This window comes from Sciurus carolinensis, chromosome 7 (genome assembly GCF_902686445.1).
Source record: "Sciurus carolinensis chromosome 7, mSciCar1.2, whole genome shotgun sequence".
NCBI classification, from domain to species: Eukaryota; Metazoa; Chordata; class Mammalia; order Rodentia; family Sciuridae; genus Sciurus; species Sciurus carolinensis.
The window spans coordinates 100,004,844-100,017,435 of NC_062219.1; the positions used below are offsets into that span (position 1 = coordinate 100,004,844).

At 34.2% G+C, this 12,592-nt stretch overlaps 1 protein-coding gene across 1 annotated transcript in view; it reads left to right on the forward strand.

Moving 5' to 3' along the window:
- Col21a1 (collagen type XXI alpha 1 chain) overlaps positions 1-12,592 on the forward strand; it is a 168,584-nt gene that overhangs the window by 72,038 nt on the left and 83,954 nt on the right. Inside the window, 6 exon segments of the mRNA XM_047559626.1 lie at positions 349-517; positions 637-853; positions 3,903-4,076; positions 5,164-5,241; positions 6,754-6,762; positions 7,109-7,192. Coding sequence (XP_047415582.1) covers positions 349-517; positions 637-853; positions 3,903-4,076; positions 5,164-5,241; positions 6,754-6,762; positions 7,109-7,192 — 731 coding nt within the window.

Below are 12,592 nucleotides of genomic sequence, written 5' to 3' on the forward strand. Positions count from 1 at the left end.
TTATTGTATTATAATGCCTTTTCCTTCCTTAATGCTACAGAAGAGAGTGATTATTTCAAGGTTATCTATCACCTTTGCTCCATATTGCAAACTTAAGCATTGTGTTACCTGTGAAACCCTCCATTAAATATCCCTCTTACATTCTTATCTTAATTTTATCCACCTTCTGGTAAAAAAATACAACTGAAACTTCATTCTCAAATGTCTAAAATATTTTCATGTTTTCTCATGTTTGTATACTTAAGTAGATTTTATAATTCTCATATTCTGTAGTATTTTTCCCTTGATTTTTCTTTTCTTGTGGGAAGAGTTCATGAGTAACCAGTTTTTACTGCTTTTGCTTTATAGAATCTGTCTGTCCAACACGAATTCCAGTGGCAGCTCGCGATGAGAAGGGTTTTGATATTCTTTTAGGTTTAGGTGTAAAGAAAAAAGTTAAGAAAAGAATTCAGCTCTCACCAACAAAGATAAAAGGATATGAAATAACATCAAAAGTTGATTTATCAGAATTTACAAGGTAAACATTATATGTTGAGACAATGTAAAAATCATAAGCATATGTAATATATAGCACTATATAATGTGTATATGGTGCTTGAGAGTTCTTTAAACTGATGCTTGTTCTTCTCTTTCTAGCAATGTTTTCCCAGAAGGTCTTCCTCCATCCTATGTGTTTGTTTCTACTCAGAGATTTAAAGTGAAGAAAGTATGGGATTTATGGAGAATATTAACCATTGATGGAAAGCCACAAATAGCAGTTACCTTAAATGGTGTGGACAAAACTTTATCATTTACAACAACCAGTGTGATTAATGGCTCACAAGTGGCCACTTTCACTGACTCTCAAGTTAAGGTAAAAAGCCTGGGTATGATCATAGTGTTCATAATCATAGGGAAATACCATTAGGATTGTGTGTGTTAGGTGAGAACTGTGGTTTTAACATGGCTAAAGGATGTTGACTTCATATTTTAGAGTTGTGTTATTTATGGAATGCCACAGAGGAAGGAAATTTGTTTCTGAATCAGTATGCGGACAAAAAGTGGGGAAAATTAGTATATTTCATATTCTTATTACTAGGTGTCAAGAATAATAACCATCCAGTGAAGAAGCTATCGCTCCCATTTTGTAGACAAACCAATGTTTAAGGTTAAGTACTCTCTCAAAGTAAAACATTTATGGTTTAGGTATACACTCATGTGTGAGACAATGCAATAAGGTTCAGAGGCGAAAACGATTAGATTATGAGTATTTTAACCTAATCAGTGGATTAATCTACTAATATCAATTAACTAGTTAAAAACCATAGGCAGTTAGGGTGTGCTGGAAGAAGGAGGTGACTGGAGGCATGCCTTTAAGGTTTATATTTTGTTCCTGGTGAGTGAAGCTTTCTCTCTCTCTCTGCTTCCTGGTTGTCTTGTTCTGAGCTGTTTCCCTTGGCCATACCTTTCTGTCATGATGATCTGCCTCACCTTGACCCCAGAGATATGGAGTTGGCCATTTGTGGACTGAGACCTATGAAAACATGAGCCCCCAAATAAACTCTCCCTCCTCTATATTGTTCTTGTCAGGTCTTTTGGTCACAGTGATGAAAAAGATGACTAAAACAGCTCATCAAGAATTGAATTTAAATGTGATCAAAGTCCATGTTGGTCTGTTTTATATTACCATGTCCTATGAGATGATGGTTATAGAATTTTTCTCAATCACGAGTACATTTTATTTCCCCCAAAGGAACATATATTTAATAAAATAAATGAAAAATATTTATTTTCCAAGTCATGTGTTCATAATACAGATACAATGATAAAAAAATTGTTTTGCTTTTTATTATAATTATGATAGCCTAAAGGTATATTATACAATTTAGAAAATGTGCTTGGTTACATATGGATATTTTACATTTAGCAATTTTTTCATTCAATAAGCATATTAAATTTAAAATTTTACGGTCTGCTATCTTTATTAAAACAACTAATAAGGCATGTTTCTCATATTTAAGGAGCTTTTTATAATGGAATATTCAAATAAATGCCATTACATAGAAGCATAAAGCACAAAATGTGGGAAAATCATGATAAATGACATGGCTTTTGGATTGGACCTTGAAAAATATATAGGATTTTGATGGGGAGAGATGTAAGAGAACATTAATTCAATGGTTTGGCATTGAGTAGTTAAATGTAGTTTTTATTGAGAGAATGGCATGTTTTGAGTATAAATGCTTAAATGAAAAGACTAACAATTTGTGAGGATCCTGGGAAGCCATACAAATTGGTTTGGATTTTATTCAGTGAATGAGAATGGTTCCATTAAAAGGTTTTGATCATAGGTGTATCATGGTCAAAGCAATCCTCTCCTTTTTCCTTCCTTAAACAATGATTTCAACTTTATCCTGCAATTATGTCAGATACTGGGAATAAAGAAATAGATAAGATGGAACTTCTGCTCTGATGGAGTGGCCAGCACTCTGACAGAGCAGGTTCCTGCTCAGAAGGTGTTAGCCGCCTGAGAAAATGAAGAGTCTGAGATAATCAGTTAAAGATTAGAGACAAAGCTAAAAGTTAGATTTAAAAAGCAGAGCATCTGATGGGTCTTCCAGTCCTGATAGGAACTGGAACTGAACAACTGCAGCAGGCCCCAATTCTTTATTTAAGGGAGAGGACATCAAAGGCAGGGATAAGATTTCAGGAAGGAGTTTTGTTTCAATGCCTGTTTCCCGGTGTGGCAGGGGTCTTGCAGTAAACAGGTTGATTGACCTTTGGCAAGCTACCCCCATCTCAGGAAGACTGTGCTTGAATTTGAGTGGTGAGCAGATCAGGGTGCCAGCATGAAGTGGGTGGTCTCGAGTGGGTTTCGACTGGGAGTTCCCAGACAGCAACTTCCCTGCCTACGGCTCAAACATCACTCAGTTCACACATGGTTCATTGATGGCTCTCAGCCCTCCTCTAATGAAACTTTATTGAGTGAGATTAATTATAGTGGAGATATGCAGGCTGGGTTGGATAGGGAAAGGTCAGAGCTAGAAATATGTTCAAAAACAAAGCAAGATAACCCACAAGCCTAAATTATGGCAGTAAGAATGGAAATTGAGAGGTGAATTGAGTCATTTTTAAGAGACACAGTTGATATAATTGGACCTGGTGAGTTATTACAACTCAAGGAAAGAAACTTATGTTTTGGAAAAGGAGAGTGTTATCATTCAAGGCAAATATTTGGGGGTGGAACGAAGTTCAGGGGATAGTTCATTTTGTTGCATACTCCATTAAGTTGATTGTGAGATACCCTTGCACGATTATTCTACTGAGTATTAGAATTCTAGGACCCATGTGTAAGAGAGAGGTCAAGGCTATTGATGTAGATATTGGATTTATTACATAGAAATAATGTTTGACTTATAGGAATGGATGAAGTAGTTAGAAGGCAGAATGAAAGATATCAAGGACAGACCTGTGAGGGATAGCCTCTTTATAAGGCAGGTTGAGGAAGAAGAGCCCTCAAAGATATAGAGAATGAACAACTGAAGAGAATGAAATGAAGATGGCCAAGATGCTTTGAATTATGGAAGCGGAGTTAGAATATGAAGAGAGATGGACTACTTGTGGAATGAGGAATGAGAGGAGCCATTTGATTCAGAGATCAGGATCCCATTAGTGACTCTGAGAGAGTTGCTTCAGTAAATTGTTTGACACAACTACTTTAGTATATGTAGTAGGAACTCAGGTAAGGATTAACAAAAGAGGTGGTGGATAGCATATGGGGTCCATGTTAGAGCAGGGTGAATTAGTATGTAATATAGAAAATTTGTGTGATCCAGATTTTCTTAACAATGGTTGTAAATAGGACAAATGCAAAAGATCATTGAGGGTTTTATTTGTGAATCTTCCATATTTTATTCTCACAGACATTATTCGATGAAGGCTGGCATCAGATTCGTCTCTTAGTAACAGAGCAAGATGTAACTCTGTTTATTGATGATCAACAAATTGATATTAAGCCCTTACATCCAGCTTTAGGGATCTTCATTAGTGGGCAAACCCAAATTGGAAAATACTCTGGGAAAGAAGAAACTGTTCAGGTAGAAAATAATGATTTATTTTTTGTAGTGGATAAAATCAAACTTATGCTATACTTTTTAATAATATTTACTATGTTAACCTTATTTAACTTAATTGTGGATTCTCTTTAAATACTCAATCAAAATGTGATCAGTTTATGAGTGAATTGTGTGATTTTTATGTGTGTATTAAAATGCAAAATTAGACTTCATCTATTTTATAAGAATTCTTAGAAAAATATTCCCCTGTGCAGAGGGTAGAATTCTAGGAAACATTAATTTCATATTTCCCAGGAGAAACAGTTCAAATAATGAATTTGGAAAGGGAAATATGGTTAGAACTGTAAGTGAGAACTATAAAAATTTCTTTGCAGCTGTGAAGATAAAATTAGATTAATGCATGTCAGGGTTCTTCACAAACAAAACTATTGCTTAAAAATAAAGCAGTTGTGATATGTGCAGTTCATACTTCAAAAAGTTTTATTTTTACTTTTATGACAACTATTTAGAGTATATCTGTGTTTGAGTTGGTGGTTTGTAGTTAAAAACTATTTCTAGAAAACTCTTTGATTTGAAAGGTATTTCCCTCCTGCTGTGTTTCTGTTAAGGAAGACTCTGTCACTTGCAATGTATAGTTACTCACAGGGTCACTATGTATTAATGCTTTAAGTCAAATTGTAGTAAATATTTACACAGTAACTGGTGCATTCCATCCCAGCAACTAAGTCTCTAAACCCAGAATGGCCTCTTGAACTTACCCGCATAAGATCTGGAATGTTGTAGAGATCTAGGATAAAAACAGGAAACCCGGGAAAGGTTTTAAGTATACTAGGAAATGCTCTCTAGACTAGCTCTCAATATAGGGGTATTAAAAAATTTTCACTGGGTTCCTGAAGGAAATCAGATTTGTTCTTGGAGCTTAGGGTGCTTCATGTATTTATAATACACATTAGGTATTCAACTTCTGTGTTTTTATCATTTTAAAAAGCTAAATGCTGTGGCCTAGACTTACCGAATGACAAACATAGTGACAGTTTCTACATATCTGAGTTGCTCTTATAAAACAGCTTATGCCTCAGCTTTAATCATACTGGATTTATATTCCTAGTTTGATGTCCAAAAGTTGCGAATCTACTGTGACCCAGAACAGAACAACCGGGAGACAGCATGTGAGATTCCTGGATTTGTAAGTGAGATGGGTTATTTTTTTCTCCTAAAGTGTTGCTTTAGTACTTTTGAAACTGTTATGAAAAGCAGATAATGCCCAAGACTTATTTAATATGTAGTGTTAATTTTTATTATCAAAGGACATAAAGTTACATAGAGCAATATAGTTTGAAGTTTGTAACTGAAAATAAAATTATAATGTGTCACTGTGCAAGTATGAATGAAAGCACGTCACTCTCCCCACATCACTTTTTACTATGATTATTCCAGTGTTCAGATGAAGCAGAACTGGACCTGCTCCAAAGACCTAGAATGCTTCCTATGCGTATCAGTGTGTGAAATACATTTCTCTACTTAATTAAATGTAGGACAGAACACTCCAGTCTATATATCTGAGGAGTAGGAAATAATTTCCCTGTTCACTAGCACATTTTCTGAACTCATAACGAATGATTTTGTTTTTGTTGTTGCTGCCTCAGTAAGGTTTTCTTATGGTTCTAGAATTTAAGGAAATGCCCTATTTATTTAGTCATTTTTATTAATGGGTTAGAAAGGAAAATGATTATAAACTAAAATGTCATAGCATATGATTATATGTGTGTGTGTGTGTGTGTGTGTGTAATCTATTCCTTTTCCCCTGAGCAAAACTTTGTGAATTATTTTAATGGAAATAACATAGAATGCTGGTTAAAGTTTTGACAGTGTGGATTCTCAGTGAGATTTTTTTTTTCTTTGTTATTTCTCAGGGAGATTTGTACTGTCCATGGTTCTTTTAATTTGCATAACTGTGCTGTCATGACTTACTTCTCTAACAAACCCTGTAACAAGTCCACATGTTCAGAAAAGTTGAGAACATCAAGCAGCACATTTAAAGGATCTGTAATAAAATCAAATATGGAACCTTCTAAAGATGACTCATTCTGGGTTTTCTAGATTAGTAATTATTTAAACACTGTAGTTTTATTTTAGATACTTATAACTTGGATTATAAATCTCAAAGTATTTAAAGTCATGGCATTTGAAAGTTCATTGTGTGCACTGATCTAATTTGTCATTGTTTGGAAAGATCTTATTAACCTATTTAAAATTGTGGGCCATTCAGTAATAAGTTGAGAAGCTCTTCTAGAGTAAAATGAATAAAATTTTAATGCAAGCAGTTTGTGACCTGCTTATATTATCTGTTGACTCCTTTTTTCTGGGTTTTAAATAACTTCCAGATAGTTCAGCACAGTTTCTGAATTTTACCTTGAGATATTTTTGTTCTTGCATGGTCATTACATCAAGAAGCTTCAGTGCTTTGATTTTTGCCTTCCATTCTTTACCTGTATTAATTTCTTTCCTTTACCCTTTGTAAACATAGAAGTAACCTGTATAGATAAATACATTTTAGGATAGGTGTAAGCAAATGCTTTATTTTTGCATTTGACGTTTTGTTTCTCTCTTTTCGGGACAATGAACTTTCTATAAATTAGATAATTTAGGAATATAATTAAAAACTTATTTTAAAACACATGTGTTGTTTTTCTTTCAGAATGGAGAGGTAGGCTTGGATACTGTTATTCTCCTTAAGGTAATGTTTGTATTGTGGGACCGGTTTGTTTCCTCTCTTCAGCTGTAAGTATATTAGACATACAGAACCCATTTTTATATAAAAATTTTAATGTATTTATTATTCATAGTTTTCTGTGGTTTGGAATTTCTTAGCAGATTGAGATAAATAAAATTAGAAAGTAATTATATCTTTACCATTTTATACAGACTTAGGTACACATACATATGTGTATATACATGTGTGTACATACATGTGTGTATATATACATAGAACTAGATCTATCTATATCTGTATTTGGCTATCTTTCTTTCCATGTCCACTTTTGTCTTTGCAGTGCCTTAATGGTCCTAGTGACGTAGGTTCGACTCCAGCTCCCTGTATCTGTCCTCCAGGAAATCCAGGACTACAAGGCCCCAAAGTGAGTAATACCCTCTGTGCTATTTTTTGTTAAGTCATTATTGCTCAAAGGCAGAAATTCTTAATTGCCCTTGACCCAATTGTGAAATGCCCTCCTGCTGCCTTACAACAGTTTAAAACCTGAGTTTTAGTGCAGTTTCTAAAAAGTATATTTGGAACTGCCCTTTGAAACTAAAACTGATCCCACTGACACACATTAAAGTGAGGTTACATCATTGTTTGTTTTTTCCCAAATACTGCTATTAGCACCCAAGAATGATATTTCCTTCTAACCTTGTTAAAACATAAATGGAAAAAGAACAACTATTAAGATATGCTTTAAATTTTTCAATATCTAATTTACTAAAATGGTTTTTAAATGAAAAAATGAATTAAAAAGTTTGACTTTAGTATTATAAGTTTAATGTCTCTAAAAATGGAGACATGTATTTATTTTATTTAATAATACAGTAATTACTCTTGGAGCATATGTATGTGTCCAGTTATATTTACTTATTTACATACATATGTATATATCCATATTTATATCCTTAGAACCATCCTGTGCATGATTGTAACTAGTTACTTTTCACATAACACCATGTTCTGATATATTCCTTTGCTATTAAATATGAATGCTATTAAGTTTATGCTTATTATAGCATCACTTATGGGCTAAGATTCTAAGGAGTTGCTTGTCCACTATAAATAAATCTTGTGCATTTAATATTATTTAAAAATATGCCTTATATAATAAAAGTTATGTCTAACCTTAAAGAAGGTCTAATTCCATAGACAAAAAGAGTGTCATATTTATTGCCTCTTACTTGAAGTAACCATACTAATTTTCATTTAATACGAATTGTAAGGTTCATTTGGATTTAATTTTAAGATTGTTTTAATACAGTGACTAAAAAAGTTCTAGTTTCTGAACTACTGATTTAATTTATTTAAAAAATTATTGATTCGTATAAATTATGCAAAATGGTGGGTTTCATTGTGGCATTCATGCATATAACAGTTTGATCAGTTTCACTTCCCAACCTGTGATCTAAAACTGTTTATGTCTTCCCATCTTTTTTGCATGTTTTTCCATCATTTTCATACCTATCTGTTGAGCATGTTTTTCCATCATTTTCATACCTATCTGTTGAGCTCAAGGAAATACAATTTAAGAAATAAAAGTATACATTCAATAACTTATTCCAAATAAGCATCTATTTGACTGCAGTACATACCTTGTAAATCATTTATTTTTTTTATTTTTTTTTTAATTTCTTTTTGTAATTGTAGTACAGCATGCCTTTATTTTATTTGTTTATTTTTATATGGTGCTAAGGATCAAACCCTGTGCCTCACATATGCTAGGCAAGTGCTCTGCCACTGAGCTACAGTCTCAGCCCTAAATCATTTATTTTTGTATATTATTTTTAGATTGCATTTAGGAAACTTAATCCAAGTGTTCATTAGTTAAAGTTACCACATTTTGTTTAGGATGCCCTGACATAAGACAGAAACACCTATAAGATGCTCCTTAGAAGAAGACACTTTGTAAGACAGATGGGTATGTCATACCAGAAGATTCTTTATTGACAATATTTATATAACTATTCATCTTGGAATATTATACATATAAATGATTTGATCCTCCATAAACAAAATGGGGAAATCATAGACCCATTATGTCTGACTTCTCAATAGGTTCAGACCCCCACTTGGTCTTTTTCTGCCTCTCAGGGAGGTTCATTCCACCTCCATGGACTCCAAGGGGCTGCCCCCTTTTGGAGAGGCACCTGAAGACTCTGATGTTTTTGGATTCTTCATTTCTGATCTAATAGGTGCCCCTTAGTATCACTCAATTTTATTTACATGTTTTCACAGCAAACTTTTAGCATACCCATTGTCTTATCTGGTGAAGCCTTTAATTTTCAGTTTTTCCAAGTTTCATGTGTTTTTCATTTTCATTCTCTTTTCTTAGTCATGATCTACCCCCATTGCCACCTACTACTTTAAGTGAAATTGCAGTTTCCACCACTCTTCAAGTTGGCGTGCCTTCTTGATCTGCTTTCCATTTTCTTCAGGAAATCTGGCAGGAGCACAGGAACACACAAACACACACTTACACTTCCATGCTTTTAGGGCTCTTTTCTCTGGAGGTGTCCTTACCCAGGTCAGGGACCCATATGTGAAAAACAGAAACCCCTAGCAACATTTTGAGTTGCATACCTTTTAGAGATTTTTTTTAGCTTTCAATATGAATAGGGTTGTTTTTAGATCAGTAGAACCCAAACTAAAGCAGATAAGATGATTTTATTTTAGAGTTCACTGAGACTTATTGGCTATTTGTATTACATGGTTTCTGGAAAGTTTTGCCCATGTCCATCAAAGTCACCTGTGAGGAGCAGATCTAACCTTTCTGTTAACCAGAAATAGGGTTCTGGGAGCTGAGTTCATCATGAGACTGAAACAGAGGGGGAATTCCTGGGTGAATAGGAAAGTAAGCAGTTATTCTAAGATAAAAAATAATTCATCTATTTAAAGCTCTTTAAATTTCTGAAAATAAACAACACTGTGCAAACAGGCCCATGTGACCATGGCATTCCACACTTATAACATTATAACTCTTCATCAAGCATCAAAAATACACCTGTCTTTGGGCTGTTGGCCCATTAAAGAATAGCATATTCTTTCTTATCCCTAATTTCTAATAAAGGGAATGACTAAATTAATGGGATAATCAGTTTATTAGTAGGCTAATTCTTACATGAAAGCAATTCTTTTGTTTACAGTGAAGGTTAATAAAAAGGAAATTCTCCTTGGAATTCCAATGTTAGGCACATTGCTTAACAGTTATAATTTTTATTGAATGAATTATGGGATCATTGAAAAAATAAGATCCATCCAGTCCCCCCAGTTAGCCCATGTGGACTGTCTCTGTTCTACATGAAAGCTGAGGCACACCTGGTAATGTAAGCAACTTCCTTTCAAATGCCCTGTACATGTAAATGGTAGCTTCTTCCCCGCTTCCCCGATTTCATAACCATAGAAAAATTTGTGAAAATAACCTCCCCATATTGGATCTAACTTAAATTTAAAATTTGTTCAGGAGTGGAGAAAGAGCATTTTTCTTACTTTTCCAGGTTGGAATAATTTCTTAATGAGATCTTTACCCAGCAATATGGCTTTTGCTATCGCCATATTCCTGCTGATGCCCTTTGTTTTACCCTAATAATTCTACCAATTAGAGATTCATTTGGATTATTGAGGTACCAAAATCTTTTGGAAAATTTCAGGGGCCACTGGATATCAACATTTTTGTGCTATTTTTTACAGACTTGAGTGGATTCTTTATAACCTGAAGAGTGGGGTTTTTTTGGTTCCAAGTGAGGGAAATCATTGGTTGTGAAGAATGGTAAAAATTAGTCTTAGGTCACATACTCCCATGAGGTCAGAGGGGTAGCCTGGAGGTTACGAATTTTTGAGAAGAAGGCTTATAAACGGTTTAAGGCTTAGGTGAAGATCCTAAATACATTTGTTTCAGATGCACAACTTAAAACATCAACTTACTTTTGCAAGCACAACTGTTTCTTACATTAATGGTTCATATTTACACTCCATAAGAGGCCTTATCCAGAGATGTTTCAGCTTAGTCCGTGACATTTCCACTCCTGTCAACAACTTAAAATTCCTATGCCACAAATTCAATTCAGCATAAATAAGTATTCCTTTTCAGCTGAGCACATATTTTTTAAAATTTCAAAATGTGCAAATGTTTCAAGTAAACTAGAAGAAAAAGGATTGGGAATTTAGTCACAGTTGTATAACAGTAAGTCATATGTCTAATTTATTGCATTTGGGATTTTTTTCATGTTAGATTTTTAAGTGGTCCCTAAGTCTGGTTCTGATCAACATATGCATTTGATGGTGTGAGCAGGAATAGTAGTGTTTAGGAGTATAGACTCTGGAGCTGAATTGGTAGGGTTTAAATCTCATCTCTACCACTGCTATGTGAACTTGGCAAATTACCTAACCTCTCTGGGCTTCAGGTTCCCTAGATAGAAAACTGAAATAATCAAAGTACCTTTTTCATAGTATTATTATGAGGGTTAGGTAATTTAATGTATGTAAATCTTTAAAGCACTGGTCAGTATATAATAAGCAATCAACAAAGGTTAGGTGTTTGCTTTTATTGTAATAAAATAGAATTTAATTTAATTGGTCTTCTTGCTAATCAGTTAAAGTAATTTTGACTTTACTTTATTCTTTAAATTTTTTGGGAGCAACCCTAAACCTACCTGAACTTTTACAAATAATTCAGTGGGGGCAACAGCCAAAATAACCCATAAAACCTACCAACAATAATAGAATCTCCTAAAGAGATTAATTTCCCTCATGGTGCTGTTAATCAGTGTTATGATCTTTAAGAAGTCATACTGGATCTGTCTTGTGGGTGATGTTTTCTCCTTGAGAACTTAGTCTTCATCAATTTAAATCATTATTAATATGTATGTTTTATACTTTTATGCAGCATAAAAGCACATGAGTGAATTTTCTTCTTGTGCCAAAGTTTATTTCAGCTCATCATAATAAAGATTAAACTCTCTCAGAACTTTTTAATGTTCTAGGTTTTGTTGGTAATTAATATTCTGCAAAGTAAATGGTTCATTGACAGATTTGATTTTAAATAAATCAGTCAAAAAGTATTTATTGAACTTGATACCCATCACTGTACCAAAAAAAAAAAAATAGGAATTATAGACCTTGTTTTCATGGAGCCTCAAGCCAAATGATAAGTGAAGATGAGCCAAGAGAAAACTTTGAGAAAAGTGATGTGATATAGGAGTTGCCATATTGTTTCAGTAGAAAAAGAGAAAACGACACCAGGAGAAAATAGAGTGACAAGGATGGTTTCAATGACAGAGAAGCTTGTCTTATTGATGCTTAAGTGGAAAAGGAGAAAAACCTTTTTCCCAACAGAAAGTAAAGATGGAATTTGTTGAAAGGCAGGAAGTCCATTCTGAATAGGGGTCTGGAGGCTGGAGGCTAGTGTGAACCCTTTCAAAATAAGAGAGGAATTCTAAGTCTCTAGAGACCCAGAAAGTTGCTCCCTAACACACAGCCAGAACTGAAAGTCCTTGAATTAGAATTACAAATTTTCTTTCCTCCTGGATTTATAACTCCTCTCTCTCTGTTTGCAAAATGACATTTCCCTTCTCAGCCTTTCCTCTTGCTAAGCCTTTGGAGGGGCCACTGGTAAGTGAATAGCCCATCCCTTCTTTATTGGTTCCTGAACAGAGTTCACATAGTTCTTTCCATCTTTCCTGTTATGTTTCAGGAACACATCTCCCTAGCCAGGAGTCCGAAGTAGTTTTCAGATCAGCAAATTTGGCTCTATAAAAGTAGTCTTAATCACCAGAGTCCT